At 47.6% G+C, this 23,021-nt stretch overlaps 1 protein-coding gene across 1 annotated transcript in view; it reads right to left on the bottom strand.

The window, feature by feature from the left end:
• Nucleotides 1–309: 309 nt before the first annotated feature.
• The window catches only part of COL15A1 (collagen type XV alpha 1 chain), a 103,765-nt gene continuing 81,053 nt past the window's right edge, over nt 310–23,021 (bottom strand). The window contains exons 27-41 of the mRNA XM_089912542.1: nt 22,930–22,989; nt 21,366–21,434; nt 21,207–21,248; nt 18,628–18,673; nt 16,734–16,814; nt 16,265–16,314; nt 16,066–16,167; nt 15,074–15,218; nt 11,217–11,281; nt 9,773–9,901; nt 9,576–9,635; nt 8,781–8,840; nt 4,380–4,565; nt 2,825–2,940; nt 310–1,814 (exon numbers count right to left, since the gene is read on the bottom strand). Coding sequence (XP_089768668.1) covers nt 1,601–1,814; nt 2,825–2,940; nt 4,380–4,565; nt 8,781–8,840; nt 9,576–9,635; nt 9,773–9,901; nt 11,217–11,281; nt 15,074–15,218; nt 16,066–16,167; nt 16,265–16,314; nt 16,734–16,814; nt 18,628–18,673; nt 21,207–21,248; nt 21,366–21,434; nt 22,930–22,989 — 1,425 coding nt within the window. The 3' untranslated portion in view covers nt 310–1,600. The remainder of the gene's footprint in view (nt 1,815–2,824; nt 2,941–4,379; nt 4,566–8,780; nt 8,841–9,575; nt 9,636–9,772; nt 9,902–11,216; nt 11,282–15,073; nt 15,219–16,065; nt 16,168–16,264; nt 16,315–16,733; nt 16,815–18,627; nt 18,674–21,206; nt 21,249–21,365; nt 21,435–22,929; nt 22,990–23,021) is intronic.

Here is a 23,021-nt window from a genome sequence, read left to right as displayed (position 1 = left end):
CCTCCATTTCCTTCCTACCTCAAGGACTATTAGGGTGGATTCACTTCGCTGAGTTTCTGGGCCAGCCCAGCTGAATGGGAGGAAATATCCCAGCATGCCACTTGCCTGGTGATTCTGTTTCTCCTGCAGCATCAAGCCAAGAGCCAGAGAGTCACAGCCTGGGAGCTGCGAGGGAGCGAATAGGCAGCCTTGTGCAGTTGCTCCTTGAAACGATCCTGGGCACTGGAATGAGATGGACCCTGGGCCTGAAACCAGACCCACCATTCAGCAGCCTTGTGACCTGGAACAAGTGACTTCCTGAGCCTCAACTTCTTTTTTTTTTTTTTTTTTTTTCATTTGTGAAGTAGAGATAAAACTACTTACCTTGCAGGGTTATGAGGAAAGATAAATGGGACTTATGTTAAGTCTGATATTTAGGAACTGAGAGCTGATATTACTTATTTTATCCCAACCTCCTTGAGAGAAAAAGGCAGGTTTGCCCAAAGTCATGTGTTGAGACACAGTTGATCCTGTTTGTCACACTGGGGCTCTTCTGCCCCCACTGAGTGGAAGACAACAGGCAGGAGCAGAGGAGCATGATGGGAAAATCTTCCTGTTCTCTGATCATCTCCCGAGGGGTAGCACAAGTGGCAGTGACAGGGTTAGCAAACCCACCCCAGGGCCGCTTCCACATCACTGGTGAAGAATAAAGGAACTGGGGGAAAAAAGTCAAACAGAAGAAAGCGCCTGGAAAAGATGTTTTTATGTTCACTTACATGGAAAAAAAAGAATCAAAGTGTACAGCATGAAGGTATACGTGTCTCAGAAAATTCATCCTCATGAACCTGTTTGTTGAATCGCAGTTATAATTCAAGCATTGCCAAATGGAAGTTATAAAATCAGGGTGGGGTGTGGGGAAAGGGCCACCACAGGAAAGGTAGTAATTATGTGCTATTTCTTCTCTAGTTTCAGATCATTGGGAGTTTAAACTTTTCCAGCAAGTCATTTATATAAACAGATGCCATACTAAAATATGTTGTGTCAAAATATAAAACTCCTAAAGCAAGATGGCAATAATATTTTAGGAAAAAAAACATTAAAGTCTGATAATATCAGAAAATACAAATAGGATCATTTTGAGCAGTTCTGTTTCTCTGTATGAATAGCAGTTGCAAACAATGGATGTATATTAAAGAACAAAACATTTGGTCTGCACATAACTTAGAAAGGGGTACACTTCTAAACACTGACTTTGTAAGAAAACATGAAGGACATCTTACACTCAACCACGGTTAAAAGAAGGAAATCACTTTCTGAAGGATGCAGTGGGCAGAGTGCCAAGGCCTTTGTTTTCAACTTGCTGTTAACCGTGTTGGGATGTGTTTACACTGCATGGGTTTCCTGCAGAATCTAGCACCAATAGATGGATCAGATTTTATCTTTGATCTGAGTCCTTTATGTCTTCAGTTTTGAGTGTATTGAGGTATGTTTTCTTTGGTTGCTGTTGTGATGAATGTGTAATAAAAAACTAATATTTACAACGTTTAAACATTTTAGATTTCAGTGTCAACTCTTCACATAAAAAAAAATTGGAAAACTCTTAAGAATCATGAGAAGGTCATTACTTCCTCACATCTGTCATGAAACTGTTTTCGATACACAGAACAATTAGCCTATTAGCACAGCTGTATGCTTTCTGGTCCAGAATCTTCCCCGTGCTCAGCGGGGAGGCCAAGCCCATGACTGCCATGTCGGCGGTTCGCCACGCTTCACAGTACTGATCCACGAGACGGACTCCGTGGGTGCTGGAGCCGTGCCAAACAACCTTCTGGGGCCTGAAAAGGAATTTTGTTGTGTTACTTTTTGAAATGACCCTTCTTTGTGGCATATCTCGGTGAGCAAATTGGCATAAGTCTAGTGAGTCAAGTCAAACTCCTGAACCCTCCAGGGTCTGACTGCACATCACCTCTCTGTCTTTATCACTGTTTCCAACTTTCTGAACACACTGCATTCCAACCATATCCAGCTTGTACTTGCTCTGAAATCATACTCTCTGCTTTCGTGAATCTGAACCTTTGCTCATGAGGCCCCTTAGTCTGGAATGGCCTCGCTTTCATTTTCAGTGATTCCTTCTCATCTTTCACAAGTCCATTAAACGCCCCCTCTTACAGGAAGGCTTCCTGATTCTCACCACCAAGGAATAATGACTCTTTCCTCTGTGCTCCTACCATCTTATCTGTTTCTCCATTTTCCAATGACAATATTACGTCTAGAATTGTAGCTAGTCTGTGTCTATCTTCCCACAGACTATGAGCTTTGAAAGGAGAGGTGCTGTGTAGGTTTATTACTGTGCCTTCCAGGCCTGGCATTAGGCCTGGCATAGAGTAGACACTGAGGAAAAGTTTACTGAGTTGTTCTATTCTTAAAAGCATACATAATTTTCAAAGAATTAGAGTGCAACTCACAGTATAGGGTTAAAGAATCACCATGAATAGCATTACTTACCACTTTTTAAGTGCCTACTGTATGCTAGATGTTCTCACACTTACCTTTTAATTCTCACAACAGTCTTATCCATATGGATATGATTATCCTGCCCATTTGACAGGTGAGGCAACTGAGGCTCAAAGAGTGGAAGTGCCTTGCTCAAGGTCCCATATTAAATGACTGGACCCAGGTCTCCTGGTTCCATGGCCAGGCTCTCTCCATGGCCCCTGGCTGCCTCATTGAGGCTTTATGCTGGCAGCACCCCAAAGGAGCAGCTGATAAGGACATCCCATTGTTAGACTGTATCCTAAAACTGTCTATCATATGATATACTTCAAGGGCTTCCATCTCTACTTACCAAGAAGGATCTGTCATTACATCTCGGCCATCAAAGGAATATATTGGAACATGTGTATTGAACTGACCTCCATGGCCAGAAAAAATTGAGTCCCAATTATCAAAAAGTACTTGGCCCTATGGAGACGAAATGCCATGTTAGAATCATTATACAAACAGCCTGCAAATATTTATCCATTCTTCAAGGCCCAGAAGTCCCTAACCCCAATCCCAGATCCTGGACAGAGTGAGAACTCAGGAAATACTTGTGGTTTGATTTTATAATCTTTCCTTGAACCCTTTTGGCTTTACAGTCTCATTTCTTGAGGTAATTTCTTTTACTATATGTGTATAAAGTCTCCTCCCTATCAAAAGTGTGTTTTAGGTTTTTATCATTGCTTTTTTTTTTTTTTTTTTTTTTGCGGTACGCGGGCCTCTCACTGTTGTGGCCTCTCCCGTTGCGGAGCCCAGGCTCCTGACGCGCAGGCTCAGTGCCCATGGCTCACGGGCCCAGCCACTCCGCGGCACGTGGGATCTTCCCGGACTGGGGCACGAACCCGCGTCCCCTGCATCGGCAGGCGGACTCTCAACCACTGCGCCACCAGAGAAGCCCTATCATTGCTATTTTAAACGTATATACTGAGCTTCGAATTTGTGCCAAGCCTTGTGCTAACCTACAAGTGGATGATGTGGAGATGAACTTCTTACTCCTTTTCCTTCGGTTATTTGTATTCCAAGAATACAGTCTAAGTAGATGAATGTGGTGGAACAGAACCTTGGAAGAGGGGATGGGAAGTGCTGGGTGTGGGGTCAGGATGGACTTGCCAGCCTCAAGGTTCCAAACTGGAGTACTGGGGTTCACAGGGACCAAAGGGTCTCGAAGCACCTTTGAGGTCTGGTTAGGGGTCAGGACCCAGGATGTGTGTGAGCAGCAACAGAGCTGCCCCTTGTAGCCTTAAAGAAGTAGGCTATTTCCATGGTATAACTGAGGGATGATGCGGGGCCCTGCCTTGCCAGTGAATGAGGGCAGAGAAATATCTGAGGGTACCAAACCAGGGTGCAGGACAGAGTGGCTCTGCTTTGGGACCAGTGCTCACCAGCTGTTCTCTGGTGCCACTCAGCCAGTGGTCTACAGAAGGCAACCTCAGGTGGAACCAAGAGGGGGTCAAGGAAACTAATTCCAGTTTGTAGTGACTTTGAGTAAACTGCTTTCTCCCTGTGAGCCTCAGTTTCCTCAACTGACAAACAGAAAAGAATAACTCCCATTTTTATCGGGTGTATCTATTAAGATAATGGATATGAAATGCATTGTAAACAAACACAAAAGCTATATAAATGAAAGAGGTCATTACTATCCCTCCTGTCTGCTCCAAGGGTCATAAACCATCCAAACAGGAAGGGCCATTGTAAATATAAGGCAACCGAGGTCCAGAGAGGGAAAGTAACCACCCAAAGTCACACAGCTAATCAGGGCCTTGAAACAACATACTTCTGATGATGTCAGGAGTGGCAACTGCCTCTAGTCCCCGTGGAAACCAGTCCATCCAGGAGGCAATGGGAACGATATTTATTTTTACCTTAAGGTTCACTATTGGAAGGCTATATCTCTCTGCTTTCCTCACAACTGTAGAGAGATCTTGCAGATGGGAGGATAAGAATGCTTCGTAGGTGGACAACAGTCCTGCTGCCCTGGCCTGCTGGAAGCACTGAAAATCAGCTCGAATGTCCCCAGAAAATGGCGTGTTCAGAGCAACCAAGTGTAGCTGAAAAAAGTGAGAGAAAAGACAGTGCAGTTGAAGAATTAAAGCAAACTCCAACCCCCATAACCATCACATGTTCCTAATAAGATCCCAGACTTGCTGCAACGGAAGGCACGCTGGAGGTCACCTTACTCAACCTCTACCTGACATTGGAATTCTAGCCCCTGCTGGACCATCTCCAGGGAAGGAGAGCTCAGGTCTCCCAAAGCAGCCTGCGTCAGCAATCTGAACAGCTCTAAATAGTAGAAATTTCTTCCATATATGAGGAAAACAAAACAAAATAAAACACTTCAGAGATCTGAATCCAGCCTGCAGGCAGGCCATCTGTGGGTCTGCCCCTCATTGAGTTTCTAGGAGGTTTTTAAGCTGGCTTTGGTCCTAGATCTCAGAGCTACATCAAGCTATCTGCCTCCTGCCCTTTCTTCCACCTCCTGAGTAGGCCTGGGGCTGATCATGAGGGACCAGAGGGAAAAGGCATTGAAAGGAGAAGGTCATGACATTTATTACTAAGACTGCTGGGATAGACCCTTTTGGAAACTAGGGGTCATACAGTAATTCTAGCCTCACATTCCTGCCACCTTCGTCAGGAGCCCAAATAAAAGCCATTCCATAATCTGCTTTCTCCCACTCTTTCTCTCCCCAAACCCAGCCTTCTTTTGCGGCCCTCTCTCCCAGCCCTTTCTGCTGTACCCTCGGAATTATACTCCGGACTCAGTACTCAAGGGGTAGTCATCTCCCTCCTCAATCTCATGTCAGGAGTAACTTTTATCTCATTAGCATAGAGCTGGTGCAGGACCCGGGCCCATGTCGCCAGAAAAGGAAAATATTGTTAAATATCTTAAACACATCTTCCTCCCTCTTATGTGTCTGAAGACTGTGGCACCCGAGGGAAGAGGCCCTATGGTCTCATCACCTTTCTGCTGCTGTGTTCCTGGGGGCTACACCCAAGGGCGGTCGCAAGAGGCCCTGATGGACTGCGCTTCCCTGATACCAGGGGACACCTAGGAAAGGGGCAGTGGTGAGGGCAGGTCTCCCTGCCACACCTCCAACCCCACCACCTCCACCTCTCCTTCTTTAAGGAGATGCACAGAGAAATGTCTGCAATGATGGCTGCTTCTGAATGGTGAGATTGGGGGCTTTTATGTTCTCATGTTTCTATACCTTTAACCGCTGGAACATTTCTATCATGAATAGATATCATTTTTATGAAGACAGTGACATCTCCACAATCAAACGTTAAAATGGCTTTTTGAAGATGGTTGTAGTTGTGTAAAATTATAAGTGATTTACTGTTTTCTTTCCCCTTCTTTTTTTTTTTTGGCCGTGTTGGGTCTTCACTGCTGCGCACTGGCTCTCTCTAGTTGCAGCAAGCGGGGGCTGCTCTTCGTTGCGGTGAGTGGGCTTCTCCTTGCGGTGGCTTCTCTTGTTGTGGAGCATGGGCTCTAGGTGCGTAGGCTTCAGTAGTTGCAGCACACGGGCTCCGTAGTTGCAGCACATGGGCTTAGTTGCTCTGTGACATGTGGGATCTTCCTGGACCAGGGATCCAACCCGGGTCCCCTGCATTGGCAAGTGTATTCTTAACCACTGCACCACCAGGAAAGTCCCCTTCCCCATTCTTTTTATTCATTGTCCAAATTTTCTACAACGAATATGTATTGCCTTAGAATTTATAAAAAAATTTTGTAGCTACTGCCCTAACGTCTCCCCTCATAACTAAGCTTTTTGAAGGGTTACCTATACTTGCTTCTCTATTTCCTCACCTCCCATCTACTCTGCAACCAACTAGAATTTTGTTGGCATCTCTCCATGCTACAGAAATGCTTTTCTCTAGTTTCTCAATTTGAACAACACCTTTCAGTTCTTTCAGTGGGCCTCTTGGCAGCATTTGACACTGCTGGCTTCTATCTTGTTTGGCATTCTTTCTTCCTCTCTGGCGATGGCTTCCCAGTTTCCTTCTCGTATGTCTTCCATCAGTTCCTTTTTGTTTTTGCTCCTCGCAATCCAATCTCTTCTTACCACATAGGTTCTCTTTTGGGAATCCTACCATCCCCAAGACAATTTCCATAGCTCTGCTGAAAACTCCCAAGTCTGTATCTCCAGACCAGACCCACTGCAGGGTTGCAGACCTTCTGATCCTGCTTCCTCCTGCTGCTCTCCACTCAGATATCCTACAGGTACTGCAGGCTCACCAGGCCCTACATCAGTTCCTGCTCGGTGGATGGCAGCACTAAAGGAAATGTGTTTCTGGTGTCCACCAAGTCTATGCCTTCTTCTTTGAAAGTGTCCCCACAATACTTGCTAAACAGAGTGGCCTCAGGCCATTCAATTTCATTCTCTTGGCTGCTCTATTTTTTTGTTTTTACATTTAAAAAAAATTGGGGTATAGCTGCTCCACAATGCTGTGCTAGCCTCTGCTGCACAACGAAGTGAACCAGCCATGTATACACATATCCGCTCCCTCCTGGACCCCACTCCCACCCGCCTCCCACCCCACCTACCTAGGTTACCACAGAGCACTGAGCCGAGCTCCCCTCACTACACAGCAGGCTCCCACCAGCCATCTATTTTACACATGGCAGTGCCCATACATCAATCCCAATCTCCCAATTCACCCCCTCCACCCCTTGTGTCTACACATCCACATCTGCATCTCCATTCCTCTCTTGGCTACTCTTTTTTTTTAAAAATAAATTTATTTATTTTTGGCGGCGTTGGGTCTTTGTTGCTACGCACGGGCTTTTTCTAGTTGTGGCGAGCGGGGGCTACTCTTCGTTGTGGTGTGCAGGCTTCTCATTGTGGTGGCTTCTCTTGTTGCAGAGCACGGGCTCTAGGCATGTGGGCTTCAGTAGTTGTAGCACACGGGCTCAGTAGTCGTGGCACGCAGGCTCAGTAGTTGTGGTGCATGGGCTTAGTTGCTCCGCAGCATGTGGGATCTTCCCGGACCAGGGCTTGAACCCGTGTCTCCTGCATTGGCAGGCAGATTCTTAACCACTGCGCCACCAGGGAAGTCCCTTGGCTACTCTTGATTTGACCGGGAGTAGGCAACTGACCCATGTAGACTACCTCTCCCAAGACTGAGGTGGTATTGAGCTCTGCAGCCGTAAGATCCCATAGAGTTGAGGCCAGGATCAGTGCCATGGCAACCCAAGGCTGTGCGCAAGCTTTGCAGATGTAACCTATGTCTGTGTGCTGGGGTGAGGGTGAAGGGGAAGCAGGAGGAAAGACCTTTGCAGAGGCTGGTCTGTAGAGATACTAATAGCAGGAACAAGAGTCCACAGGCCCTGTTGTACTTCCTGCAATTTGAGTTCCATGAGGTTCCTGCAATTATCTGAATAAAATCTTCATTTAAGCTAGTGAAGAAATAGAGTGAGAGTTTCAGATCTAAGCAACAAAATGATCCCTGGAAAAAAAAATCTATCACCACTCAGTTACCCAAGCAGAAACCTGGGCATCATTCCTGATCGCCCTCATCCTCACTGCCCCATACCCAACCAATGACCAAATTGTCACTCCTGCCTCCTTAATTTCTCTCCCATCTGCCCCCTTTTCTACATGTTCACTGCTGTGATCCTAGTTCAGATAATACAGTAAATACTTAACTGTCTTTGGGTCCCTGGTCCTGTGCCCTCTAATCCATTTGTACATTATAAGCAAGGTAATTTCTCTGACGCCCTTCTCTTATTTACCCTTGTCTTCCTTAAAATCCTTCATTGTTCCCCCACTGCCCAGTGGAAAAGGCCAAAGCCCTTGGCTTGGCTTTCAGGTCCTTGATGACTGACCTTGCCCTATGTAGACTATACACTTTTCCCTTCCCTGCCTTGAACTCTACTCCTTCAGCAAGACTGAAATACTTGGAATTAGAGAAATGTACAGCACTTGCCCTTGCCTGCCTCTGTTCCATACTCCCTCTGCCTGGAACTCCCATTCCCCTCCCCTTACCTGGCTCTCCCCTGTTCTCAACTGTCCTTCAGGTCGTGATTTAAAGGTCACCTCCTCCAAAGAAGGCAGACTTCTTTGACCTTCCTAACACTCCCAGTACCCTGTGTTTGCCTCACCCAAACGACTTCTCACACTGTATTAGAATTACCTATTTTTTATTTGCCTGTCTGGCTAGTCTATACGCATCTTGAGGGCAGGAACTGTGTGCCAAGCATGGGGCCTGGCACATGACAGACACACTTTTGGCATCTGTACAGTAAATGCATGAATTGTACTTACTGCAGGTCTGTCATAATTAACACTTGAAATAGACGCCAGTGGAAGCTGAAGGTGATGAGACTGTCAGGTAAAAAAGGAAGAAAAAAAACAGTCCTGAATATGCATTCAATCTGTTCTTCACCGCACATTAAGGTACAAGTGCAATGTTTCTTGAAAAGCTGCTTTAAACAGTTTGTCATGGTCTTTGGACCACTCTTAACTGTGAAGAGTTTCACACATGAACAAAAAATTATCCTCGGAAAGGGAGTGGATATTCTCAAGACTTTTGGAAAGAGTGCTGAATCAAGGAAGAAGTCCATGTTTTACAACCAACTCATTCACTTAATAGAGCAAGGCACCTCTTGAGAGCCTCAGCTTCCTCACCTGCGAAGTGGGAATGCTATCACCTGCCTCAAGGCGTAGCTGTAAGGTTAAAATAGTGGACAACGCAAGCTGCTGGTGTTCTGATCAGGCAAGGAAGTCTCAGTGTCAAATATTAAAGGGCTCTTCTGGATTGCTTATGCCAGCCGTGTTTTCACAGATCAATAAACTGAGGCCAAGAGAAGGGAATTCCCTTGCCCAAGAGGATTCAGCTACGACATGGGAATGGCAGGTCTCCAGCGTCTGGGTCCAGCTCTCCCTCCAGCTGTTGTGAGAACGTTCTGTTGGCACTTGGTAATTTTGGGGCTTCTGCCAGATAGTGAACCATGCAGAGCTGGCTGTCCAGAGTCTGGAGAGCTTGATACTGGATGCCAAGGGGATTCAGCAAGTGCTGGTGAATGAAGGAGTTAGAGGTAAGGCAGGGAAACGACTCACATTGCTGGAAAGCGCAGGGGGGGGTGGGCTGTCATCCGGAATGGGGATCAGTTCTCCCAGCTTTAAGGAAAAGAGTACGTTGAAAATGAAACATCAACTAGAAACTGTTCGCCTATTTTCAAATCAGAAAAATGGCATTTACAGGAGTAGAATGTTATTTTTACAGGGTACTTGGAGGCAGTTTGTTAAAGAATTACCTGCAATTTTTTCCAACCATCTCTGACACGAATGAAAAACTCGGTGCTGTCCTTCAGGTAGATGAATGTCCCTTCTATGACCAAATGGGCTTTCTGCAACATGTCAGCCTTGTTGCTAAATGCTGTAACCTGTCAGATAATTTTAAATTGCAAACATTGCGGTTATCATCACAGCGATGGCACAATTTGAAAAACTGGCCTCTGTAAAGTCAAGTATGAGCCATCCCCTCACAGCCAGTGGAAAGGCTTATTGTGCCACAGAGAGATATATAACTTCATTAATAACCAGAGGACTTTCTTTCCGATAAAACAAAAACATGCATTACCTGAAACACAAATCTCAATTACAATAAACAAATTAAGACAAAGAAGATAGTATCCTGAGAGTTCAAAGACATTTAAAAACTGTTAGCAGAGTTGGCTCTGTTGGACGTTGGTACTGGCAAAATCATGGGTAAGTTTTGCCGCTTCCATTGGTGTGAGCTGCACCATGGCACCAACATTGTTACATGTGTTTTGTTAGCTCATGCTGCTCCAAATTTCTTTTCATTTGGAGTAAGAAATGTAAGCAAGTGAGTTACTCTACCCACGTCTTAAATCTTTTTTGCCTGGCTGGGTAGTTCCAGTATTAAATACACAGCAGAAAATGGGGGTCTGTAACTTCTCTGTCTAGAAAATTGCCAAAGATCAGACAGCCATCTCGGCCTATCCAGGCACAGGCATAAAAGCTGGAAAAATCTATCGAGAAGTATCAAGCCTCAAAGAAATATCAACCTTTTCAACTGAGAAAGATTATAAAAACTTAATTTTCACCTTGCTTTGAAGATGACTTTGTGATTAAAATGACTCAGGCATCCCCCAAAGGTACCAAATATCGAAATTCCATCTACTGTTGGACAGTTCTTCATCTGGCAGCCCAAATTTCCAAATAAAATCTATCAAAGACCAAAGAGCATTCCTAGGACTCCTGACATCCTAATGAGGTATTTGTCCCTCTTTCTGTACATCACAATAATCTCTGTGTGCCATATCCTGCTCCAATGATCTGCAGGGTAACAAGGTACAAGAGACATCCTTTGGTAGAATGGAGAAGGCTGCATTACCCAGGGGAAATGTAACCAGCACAGGGCCTCCTGTGATGTTGTTTACGGCCTTGTGCCTGTGTTTTTTGATGTAATATGATTGGCTCTTGTTACAGTTTAGTCAATTAACGATTGGAAAGGTGTAACTTAAATCATAAATGATTTTGTAGTCTGTATCTTTTTACTTAATAAGTCATCCAAAGAGATAATAAATACCCTGTTTGTGAAATTATACCATTTCTATTGTCATGGAGGCCTAACTCCAACAGAGAAGGTGTGCCAGCCCCTAAACACTGCAGCCAAAGTTCTAAGGAAACCCATCCAAAGCAGAAGGATGAAGACACACTGATGATAATACTGACCAGGTTCCTGGATCCGGGAAGCCCTGGCTGTCCTGGAGGGCCAGGTGGGCCTGGAATGGCCACAGCTAAGACAAAGCAGAAAAGAGAAGTTACAAAAAAGCATACTCTCTGCAAAATGCCTCCGACGTTCAGCTGGTCACCGAGGGGAGCGTTCACCACCCCACTCACAGTGCTGCAAAGTGTTGCACCTCGTAGCCGAAACTTAGGAGCTCTGTGCCCAGCATATGACTCAGCCACATTGACTGGTTTGGGGGAGAACTGAGATTCTTGACTGTAGCCCTGGATGAAGTCATGCCTAAGACTTTCCAGTTTTATAAGTGAATAAATTCCTGTTGTTTCAATTGTTTGTATAAGTCAGTCTGAGTTGAATTTTCTGTCACTTGCATCCAAAAATGCTCTGACTCATACAACTTATTTCTCCCAAGAGACAAACAGGTAATTACTGAACAGAGGAAGCAGGCTCAGAAAGAAGAGAAGGTGCTGGGCTACAGGGGGGCAGGGTAGGACAGTGACAGGGGCCCTGGCCGTCCAGCCAGGAGACTCAAGTTCCCGATTTGTCAGTTCTCAGCTGTGTGATCTTGGGGAAACAAACTCTCTGAACCCCAGCTTCTTCACCGGTGAAATGTAAACAGATATGTCTTCACTAGCCTGTGTGGAGCACTGAGAAGAACACAAACTAGGAATGTGCTTTGCAAATTGTATAGCATCCAACCAGAGATTCTTACCTTTTGAGGAGTCAAAATGCCCTTAAAAATCAAATCAAGGCTATTGCCCTCTCCCCTAGAAAAATGCACATATGCATATCTGCAAGTGCGCGCGCACACACACACACACACACACACACACACACACACACTTCTACTTAGAATGTTAGTGGGAAGATAGCTCCCTGAGGCACATCTTTGAATTTTCTAGGAGTTTATGGTTCCCAAATGAAGAGTCCTTACTTTAGGCAAACATAAAGAAATGTTATTGTAGCAATTCCGCTGCTCTCCTTCTACTTCTCTGATCTCTAATTCCCCCCAGAATCTGCAAAACTCTTGGTAGAGTTAAGGATGTTTGTACAAGTCCCAGTAAAATCACTGTATGAGATTTTTGAGGTCACTGCAAATAAGCCTGTAGTCTGACACAGAACCTGAAAATTCATACACAGGTGGTGAATGTCTAGTGGAGACAAAGTCTGAGGACTTGGATTTGGACCCCAGCCATGCCTCTTCCTAGGATTTGTGACCTTGAGTCAGACTCAACCTCTCTGAGCTTTGGTGCCTTCAGCCATAAAATGAGTTTTATAATCTTATGCATTTCATCTCCCTCTTGGGGTTGCTGTTAAGATTAAATGGGATAGGGGCTTCCCAGGTGGCGCAGTGGATAAGAATCCGCCTGCCAATGCAGGGGACACGGGTTCAGTCCCTGGTCCGGGAGGATCCCATGTGCCACGAAGCGACTAAGCCCGTGCGCCACAGCTACTGAGCCTGCGCTCTAGAGCCCGTGAGCCACAACTACTGAGTCCGCGTGCCACAACTACTAAAAGAGCCCGCGCACCTAGAGCCTGTGCTCCACAACAAGAGAAGCCACTGCGATGAGAAGCCTGTGCACCACAATGAAGAGTAGCCCACGCTCGCCACAAATAGAGAAAGCCCAGGTGCAGCAACAAAGACCCAGCACAGCCAAAAATAAGTAAATTTTAAAAACAAATTAAAAATTTAAAAAAAAGATTAAATGGGATAATGGATATGGGAGTGTTTTGTAAACTGTGAATTGCTATATATTATGTGAAGGGTAATCCTTTTCAATGGAGCAAGGAGTCCTAGGGCCCCCTAGTTTAGGGCTACTATGGACAACAGAGTCTCTGAATCTTGTACTCACCCTGCAATGCCCCTCCACTCCTTGCAATTCCTATGTATCCCTCAAGGTTGTATAGGCACCTATGGTTTTATCCACCCAGCACCTTCTCTCTTTACAGGACCAGCATCCTCACTTGCTCCTGAGATCTTCCCCTTCACCTCTATGACCATTCAGGTCCAGAAGGAGCTGTCATGGTCTCATGTGATCCCACCTCCTGGCCACAGATGACTGGTCCAAGGTTGGGCATCTGGCCCAAGACAGGTCAGTCAGTGTCCTTCCCCAGAACACCCCCACCCCCAGGCTTTTCAAACTAAAACTGAGAAACAAGGTCAAGATTTCTAGATGACGGTGGAAGCTGTAGGTTGTCAGTATTTCTCGCCATGCAGAGGACATGGTCTATGGCGAAGAAGCGTGATGCTGCAGTCAGAGAGCAGCTGAGCAAGAGATGGCCAGAGAATCCTCGCAGGGACTGAATCTCTGGTTCCGGCTGCACCTGAAGTCTCACTGCATGCCTGCCCCCTTACAGATTGATTGTTCACACCCTCCTGCACATCCAATAAGTTTCCCTATGCACTTGAGCTAGTTTGAGTTCCATTTCTGTCACTTGCCCCAAAGTCACCTCCTGTGTAAAGTTCTCCCGGATGCCCCAGACATTGTAGGTCTCCTCCCAGGTGTGCTTCCGCCACAGCTGGCTCATGCCAACCCAAACAACAAAAAATGATGCATTCATGCTATTATTGCTGCTGCTGTTATTTTCCACCATGGCACAGTGGAAAGAACACAGGCTTCGGAGCTACTCTGATCTGGGTCCTAATCCCATTCATGCCACTTATTAGCTGTGTGACCTTGGAAAGGTTCCTAAACATCTCTGGGTCTCAGTTTCCTCCTCTGTAAAATGTGGATGCTAATACTTTCCTTGAAAAGCTTTCTGAGAATCCAGTAAGATAATGTAGTAGAGTGACCGGCAGAGTGCCCGGCACTTGGTAAGTACTTGATAAATGGAGATTTTCTTCTATTTCACCCATTTTTCATTTGAGGAAGTGAGGTACCAAGGGGTGAAATTTTTACATAGAAGGGTAGAATCAATGCTGGTCCTCAAGTCCCTTAAGGCCCAGGCATTGACAAAGCAGCCAGGAAGCTTCCACCCACACGTGAAAAGATGTTCATCATTATTAGTCTTTAGGGAAATGCAAACCCAAACCACAATGAGATATCACTTCACATGAATGAATGATGACTAGAATAAAAAAGATATGATAATAACAAATGTTGTTGACAATGCGGAGAAATTGGAACCTTTTGTACACTGCTAGTGGGAATGCAACATGTTGCAGTCACTTTGGAAAACAGTCTGGTGGTTCCTCCCAAAGTAGAGTAACCATGTATATGACCCAGCGATTCCACTCCTGGGCATTATACTCGAGAGAACTGAAAACGTACGTTCACACAAAAAGTTGTACACAAATGTTCACAACAGCACTATTCATAGCAGCCAAAAAGCGGGAACAACTCAAATGCTCATCGGCTGCTGAACAGATAAACAAAACGCGGTCTCTCCGTACATGCTACAACTTGGGGGAACTTTGAAAACATTATGCTAAGGGAAAGAAGCCAGTCACAAAAGGTCACATATTTTGTGATTCCATTGATAAGAAATGTCCAGAATAGGCAAATCCATAGAGACAGAAAGTAGATTCATGGTTTCCAAGATCAGGGGAAGATCAGGAAAAAGAGGAGAGACGGCTAATTGGTACAGGGGTCCTATGTAAGGTGATGATAATGTTCTGGCATTAGAGAGAGGTGATGGCTGCCCAGCCTTGTGAATATATTAGAAACCATTAAACTGTGCGCTCTAAATGGGTTGAATTCTATGGCATGCAAATTATATCTCAATTTAAAAAGAAAAACGAAAAGAAAGAAGGCTCCATCCAGGAAACAGCCCTCTGTCGGATAGTGTGGCTCTGACATGCCACCCAGGTGTGGTGACGCTGGGCACCACTCACAGTACTAACCTGCTCCTAGGATAGCCGGAGGTCCTGGTGGCCCCGGGGGTCCCTGTGGCCCAGGGGAACCAGGTCTCCCAAAGCCAGGTGGCCCAGGCAGGCCAGGAGCACCTGGGGGTCCCTGGGGCCCGATGATGGTCTCCCCTTTCTGGCCCTGTCAAGTGCACAGTAACAGAAGAGAGAAAGCGCCATTAGTCACTAGAGGTCCCATCTGTTCTTTTTGTCAGGACATTGATAAGAAGTCAGTAAACACCCTTTATTGTTATCATCATCCTCAATCCTGGCACAAGCCAGGAGGTGGAAGACCTAAAGAGCGGTGGCCCAGTCGTTATGTTGAATGACAGCAGAGAAGCCTAGGGAGCCCTGGACTCAGAGGCCTAGAGAGGGGCAGGGCTTGCCCGAGGTCCCAAACAAATCAGCAGCAGAGCTGGAAGGAGAACCCTGGTCTCCTGGCTTTGCTCGGTCTATGCTCATGGCGAGTTCCAGGTCCAGAATTTGCTCCTGGTCCCTGAGGGTCAATGATCTGATCATAATCTCAGTGGAGGCATAATTTGAACTTCTCTTTTGTGATCTGGAGAAACTTCTCATCCTAAGAAGACCAAGCCGATCTACGGGCTCCTTCTTTGATGAAATTTCAGAAGAATCAAATAGCCCCCTAAAAACATCTCCCTCACCTTCCCTTCTGCCTCTGTTATCTGATGTGTTTACCATTAACAACTCTTTGTGCTGAGTTTTCCACCGCTGATGTGAATAAGGCACGGTGGTGGGTTACCTGGAAGCAACCTGCGTGCATGTGGCCTTGGCTAGCTCCCTTTCCTCTGTGGCCTCTGCCAGGTTCCCCACCCGTTAGCAAGTATGGGGGAGAGAGGCCAACGCCCAAGGCCTGCCTGCAGCCTGTGGTGCTGTGACTGGCCCTTGCTCCCAGCTGCCTCGTCACACTGGGGGGCTTCAGGGAGCGCCGTGACTCCCCGAGGAAGGGGTTTGGAGGGGTCACTACTCACCGCCAGGCCTGGACTTCCCGGCAGGCCCGGGGGCCCTGACACAGAGAAGCCACTGTCAGAGTCTCCTTTTTCTCCTTTGATCCCCTTGTCTCTGTTCTCCCCCTGGAAGCAGAGAACATCCAGTAACAGTCAGATGAACCAGCCTCTGACATAAGCCTGAGAACTTGGAAACACAGGCCAGATGTCGAGAAATGCTCACCTTCAAGCTGTTCAGAAAATGTCTCAGGTAAGTTGGATCCACAGCAGGGCCTGAAAAAGAAACACTTTTTAAAAATCCACAATCAATCTCAGAAATTCAAACACCAAAGCCTCCAAGTTGGCAACCATGATGAGTTCCTAGCAGAAGTGACCCCACATTGGTTTAGCTGACAGAGGGGGCACTGGGCTTGGAAACAAGCACTAGTTCAGATCCTGTGACCCTGTGGCATCCTAGGCTTGTCCCTGGTCCTCTCCAGGCCTCGTTCTGCAGATGAAGCTGGAACGATCAGAACTTCCAGTCTCTCTTGACAAAGTTCTATCTTGCACACGTGTTGCCCATGACTGGGTCTCTCTGGAATTCCATGGAGCTTGTGGACAGGGTGGTAATGTAATTAGCCTTACTTACTGGCTCAATTGGATTTCTCAGAAACAAAAATCAAGGGCAAGATCCAGAACAAGAGTTGGGATACCTGGTGGTCCCTGGGCCCCCTGGTCGCCTTTTTCTCCTTTTGAGCCGGGAAGACCCCAGGATCCTTTTTCTCCTTTAACACCTGCCACCAAATACACACACATTAAAAAAAAAAAAAAAAAAAAAAAAGAGAGTGGAAAATCACCTTCATTCTATATAAAACATTTTTGAGACAAGTTTTGAAACTGAGCCCCTTGAGCTAAGTCTACTCAGCAACAAAGGCCTAGTGAGGATATAAAATCCTTTGCTATAGGATGGAGAGGCAGAGGTAGATGCAGCAGACACAATTCCTGACCTCGGAAAGCTCTCAAGGAGACAGACACGGTGAGGGTAGCGCGAGGCAGGATGGAATAAGTACCATCCTCAAGGTGCCAGCAGTGCATCATGGGAGCCCAGCAGAGGCTACAATTAACTCCCCTGGACAGCTTCATGCACGTGGCCTGAGACTCAACAACAAGTCAAGCTCCCGGTCCCATCCCACCTAAGCCTGGGCAGCACGGTGGTGCAAGGGGAGGGGAGGACTCTCCGGGAGTGCCGCAGAGGACAACTAATGGTGCTAAGTATTCCACTCGCAAAGTTGGAAGAGTGCCAACAGTGCGGTACGCCACTCCCCACAGGACTTGTGAGAAGCACCGCTTCTGCAGAACCGGCCTTACAGCCCTCTCTCCTCCCCCAACTCTTTATCTGAGAGGGGGCTCAGAGAAAGCCTCCTGGGAGTACAGAGTTTGGGAAGGGAAGCAGTCCCCTTTCCCCACCTAGATGAGTGGGTGGACACTAGATCTTTGAGTTCCCAGTTCCCGAGAGAGATCAGCTGACCAATGTGTGCCTACACACTGGGGATCCAAGAAAGCAAATCCAGCTCCACCCCACCTCCTCCCCAAGGTCCACCTTGCACCAGGGGAAGGGAGAGCCTTGAATTGGATCTGAACAAGCAGTTTGAGAACAGCCTGGACTTTGTAACCAAAAGTGACCAAAAACCCATGAAGCCAGACACCAGCAGGGACACCACCACCCAAGCAGGCCAGGAGTGACAGAGCCGAGCCAGAGGTCAGTACTGGGGGAGAAAAAAAAAAAAGGCCTTTCCCTGTTTAAACTGCAAGCGTTCAGACTTCTCAATCAAAAGGGGCACACGTGGTGTGACAGCGTGTGTGGGGACAGGGAGCCAGAGTCACTGCTTGCCCGCAGGCTCCCGTCTCCTGGCCTATCCCCCCTCTAATGCGTGGTAGATAAGCTCCTACAGCCCACGAACATGCTGATGTTTACTAATTACTAAGAGCCAGTGCGTCTCACACTGCACTGTGTATACACCTCAGAGGGAGCTTGTGAAAATGCAGCTCCTGGTCTAGCAGGTCTGCGATGAGGCCTGAGATTCTGCATTTCTAACAAGCTTCCAGGAGGTGCTGACACTGCTGGTCCAGGAACACTCTGAAGCAAAGGCCTTCTGAGCTCCCACGGTCTCCCCTGCATTAGCTCTTGGCATATTGCATTGTAACGACTTTTTAAAGAGTTTCACCCAGCAGAGTCTAAGGGCCTGGGTGACAGGAAGAGCATGGGATCCATTAGTCTCAGCCCAGTGCATAGGATAGCACCAGGCAAGGAGAAGCTATCAGTGGATGTGTTATGAACAAACTAACACATGAATGGAAAAATGGAGTGCAGCCTGCTAGCTAGGAGGCTCAGCCAAGATGCACAGAATAGGCAGACGGGTGGCACAAGCAAACAGAGGTGCCCAGTCCCACAGACTTTGTCCAGCTACCACCCTTCCCATGACACCCAGACAGATCTTCCTGACCGCCAAGTCTATGCCCGGCACTGGACAATTGGAAACCACCTCTGCAGAGATAGGAGGGTCAGGAAATGTCCCAGAGAAACAAGGTAAAGACAGGAGTGTGTACCATGAAAAGTGATGAGTTCTGAATTTCCAGGATACGTGGTACCAACCTAGAGAGAGAGAGAAAGCCAAGGTCATACAATGCAACCCTGTTCTGGTGTTTGCATGCACGGGGAGCCACAGTCCCCTGTCCTGGGGGTGAGGGGTGAGGTCATGGAGTCAGGCCTTCCTTGGGTCTTGTAGCCCCCAAAGGCCCTGAGTTTCCCGGCATCCCTCAATGCAAGGCATCCCAGGCCTTCAACTGGGGCAGGGGCAGGGGGTGGGGGCAGGGAGGGCATCATGTAGCTGAGCTGGGCTGAGACCTACTGGCTGAACAACTCTGCAGAGGCAAAGCCCAAAGCTTTAAGACAAAAAGTCATGGCAATTTTGGTCTGGTCAACTGTGAGTGTTCTAGCCCTCCCTTCTGATCAATCAGGATTGATTCACGTGAGAGGTCAAGCACTCGTGCAAGTGATGTACTCAAGCCATGATGCTGGGCCAGCCGTTAGCTTTGCTGCCATGTGTAATCAAAGATGAACACACTGAAGAGGAGTTGATGGTGGTGCTAATTAATAAAGGGGAGTTATCATTAAACTGGGGGGCTATTCTAGACTTCCCATTAAGTGCCAGGGGTCTGGAGTCCAAGCTATTCAAGATAATATTCCTTCACAGTTCATCCCCAGATTCCTGCATTTCTTTCTTTTTTTCTTTGTCTGTTAACACAGAGCCACCTGCCACCCTGCTTTTAATAGTCCACCTTCACCTTTTTCCCAGTTAACATGCATAATCAGAATGATCCCTCTCACACCAGATCCTCCCATGCTTTTGGGTGCAGGGTCACAAGATGCTCAGGGGTCACAAAGAGAAGATGAGGGGAGGAGACAGGAATTTTCCAGGAAGAATATTTCTAAGTTAACGATAAAGGCAGCAGTGCCCAGCTGATATCTTACAGCTATGCTGATAAAGTTGCTCCACTCCAGGGGTGGATTGTTAAGGGTAAAATGTTAAGGTATTAGAAAGGGGCTGAAATGAGAAGGGGCTTGTGAAATGCTGGATATGAGAGGAAGCATTGCTTTTTCAAATGTCCATTTTGAGAGCTGGTCAAGAAACATCCATGCCCCAGCCTGCATGGTGTCCAGACAGGCAACATGAAATCAAAACCCAAAATGCTCTGAGTTCATCTTTGGCTTACTTTAAGGAACATCATGACCCCCAAAGGCCATGGTCACAGCCAAGTGTCCTAGCACAGGCCACGGTAATTGCAGTAGCATTTTTACAACGCTCTTGAGTTTTTCAAGTACTGTCCCATGGCTGGTTCATTTGAAGCCTGATATCATGTTTGCTGGGAGGGGCTTCGGGCACTAACTCACGGTGGGACCTTGCCTCTCTGGGCTGAGGTCTCCCCTTCTCTATGGCTGGGAAGCAGCCAACTCTCAGGAGGGTCTCTCCAGCCCTGACGTTTTAGGATTCCTTTCAGGCCACTGATGTAAACGTGACCTGGTTAGCTGTTGTCCTCATGTAGTTCTGGGAGCCAGCAGGCCCCTTGGTCACCTTACGCAAGTGGGTCCTATCCTCTGCCTTCCATGCCAGAGTTCCCAGGCCATGGGCTGCAGACTTGGGTGTCTCAAAGTTTAGACATGGACAGATGTCTGGGCAAACACTCAGCCAAACTGCGTCATTTTAAAGCCTCTGACCCAAGTCTCATCACCACCTCCAACAGGCATCAATTAAGAACCCACTTCAAAGAATCTTCTAAACTGTAATTTGCAAGCTCCCGGGAACAGAGGCCACGCCTGTCTAGTTCACCCCTGTGGTCCCTCACTTGTACTTGACACTTGGTAAGTCCTTGATAAATATTTGTTGGATGAATGAGAGAATAGTTATGCACAGTCCCATGACTAATGCCTGTGCACGGGGAGAGGCCCACCCTCCCTGGGTTTCCCCACACCTAATACGGATGACACCCCGGGGACACTGCACTGACCAGCTGGACGACCAGCCACGTGTCTGACCCCTTGGGGTGCCTGTACCTGCTGCCTGGTGGTCAGGGCACCCGCATGATAGCCCCAGCTCTGTCCGTCCTGTGACCTTAGACAAGTCAGTGAGCTTGTCTGAGTCACAGTTTGTTTCCTCATTACAAAGGGGGAAAGTCCCTCCTCTCTAGGTTGTATGCTGTGCAGTAATATGACAGTTGAGAAAGGACAGTTATAGATTTTAGCCCAAAGCTCCCAATGCAAAGAGCGCTGGTTAGAATTGCCTTTATATTCTCATCTGTATTTTAAGGGGTCTATTTCCCTGCTTCTTATACTGCTCCAAGCATGAAGCTAACATGCTAACATGAAGCTAACAAAAGACACTGCTTTTTGACTGCATTAAAAGACACACTCTGTCCACATGTGTGCCCTTAGAAGACCCAGTATGTTTCAGTGCCACAATCTATTATCTAGAAACCTCGAGTCACTCAAGGGTCTATATGCAGGTGATAGAAGACATCAAAGAGGACACTGACAGAAAGAAGGGGCTCAAGACAAAAACTCATCTTCTCTGAGTTGCTTTCTATGCCAAAGCCTTTCACTGCCAAGGCAGTGACTATACGCTACTTACTGGAGTTTTGCAGTGTGGCCGGACTGGAACTGGGAAGACGGCCTGTGGGAAGTGAGAATGAGAGGAGGGAATCAGGGCACCCGACTCCAGCTTAGGCTGGTCTGGGGCCGTTCCCCGCTCCTCCTTCAGGTCTCCCCCACCTACCCACTACCAACTTACTCCTTTGATGTTAATCACAGCTCCAGGTGGTCCTGGGGGGCCTGGAGGACCAGGTAGGCCAGGTGAGCCCTAAAGGGAGCAAAGAAAGGCCATCCCTGAGTTCAGGTTGTTATGAATGCAGAGGCAGCTGCAGGACACTTCCCCAGGGTTTGGAGACACAGTGAGGAAAGGAGGGTCATCTAAAGCCAACTAACTCTTCCCATGGGTAGGCCAGTCTCTTCCCAGAGCACGCCTATATCTGTGGCCTCGCTGCATCTTCACAACAGCAGAGCAAGTATCATTGCTGGTTTACAATTGGACATAATGAGGGCCAGAGAGGGGAAGTGACCTGCTCAAGGCCACACAGCAATTCATGGCGGAATGGAGACTGGAAGCCAGATTCTGACCCCAAGAGCAGTGCTCAGAGGATACCGAGCCCACCACCTCTATCGACGCTTCCCTCATACAGAGCGGCGGGTGGAGTGAGGCCTTCCCAGGGTACAGTGCCTGGGAGAGCCCCTCATAAATGTAACAATAAACGCCAACTCCTGTTAGATGGCAGAGTCACTTTCAGAGCCGCGTCAGCCTGGCCTTGACACCATGCAATGTTTGCTCCGCCAAGCCTGGAGCCCAAACTGGACCTGCAGCAGAAGCTGCAGGAGGGGAGGGGGAGGGGGAGGGGGAGGCTATGGCCACAGGTGAGAAGCCTCCGGCCCACGAGGAAGCTCCACGTGATCACTCAAGTGCAGGCACCGGTGTCTGCTGTACCTGGAGCCCCGGTAGGCTTGGTGAGTGAGTCGGTGCCCAGTGATTCAATACGATTGCATTTCTGCATTTCTAGGCATACAAAGCGGCGACCATGGGGTGCAAACAGAAGCAGCAACACACTTTGAGCTGCATTTGCATGCAGCAAATGGGGGACCTTCAGTGGGTCACTAACTTGTACAGGCCCTAGTTTCCTCCTGTGTAAAACAAGAACGCCACTGAGTTTCTCTTAGGCGAGTTACTATCAAGACTGAGATCCTGTCCTCAAAAGCACTTTGTAGAGTGTCTGGTACACAGTAGGTGCTCAATAAATGCTGGCTTCCTTATTGCAGACGTGGGACCCTGTTGATGCTCCGGTGTCTGTCATCTTGCGAGGTCCTGCCTACACAGCTGATCAACCTTCCGTGTTCTCTCAAGAGCGCTCACCGAGCAACCCCAGCAACATGCGAAACCCCCAGGACTGTGTAACCCAGGAAGGACGGGATATTACCCGAGTCAGAAGACCTGGGATTTGAAACCAGACTTCTTGAGAAAGCCCAGATCGTGTTCTCCCACCCTCCCTCTGGGGTCTGGACGAGGAAGCCTATGCTCCACTAAGGTGGATTTGGTGGCAGGGACCTCCTGAGAGCAAGCCGGAGGACAGGGTTGGGCTGCAGGATCTTTGGAAGTGGCAGCAGAGGAAGAAGAATAACGTTCCTGAGCATTCTGTCCACGAGCCCTGCTCACTGGACCTGGCACTCGTTCGCCCCTCCTCTGGACACTTGCCCTGGGGCCACGTCCCTGGGGCAGCATGGGGCTGGGTCTCTGGTGTGGCACTCACCGGCATCATGACCCCTCGATCTCCTTTGGCGCCTTTGAGGCCATTCAGTCCTGGGCGACCCTGAAACCCACGGGAGAGGCCTTAGTAAACCC

This window comes from Delphinapterus leucas, chromosome 6, assembly GCF_059928025.1.
Source record: "Delphinapterus leucas isolate spDelLeu-1000000601 "Yukka" chromosome 6, BTC_Dleu_Yukka2, whole genome shotgun sequence".
Classification (NCBI taxonomy): Eukaryota; Metazoa; Chordata; class Mammalia; order Artiodactyla; family Monodontidae; genus Delphinapterus; species Delphinapterus leucas.
This window is presented reverse-complemented; position numbering and strand designations above follow the sequence as displayed.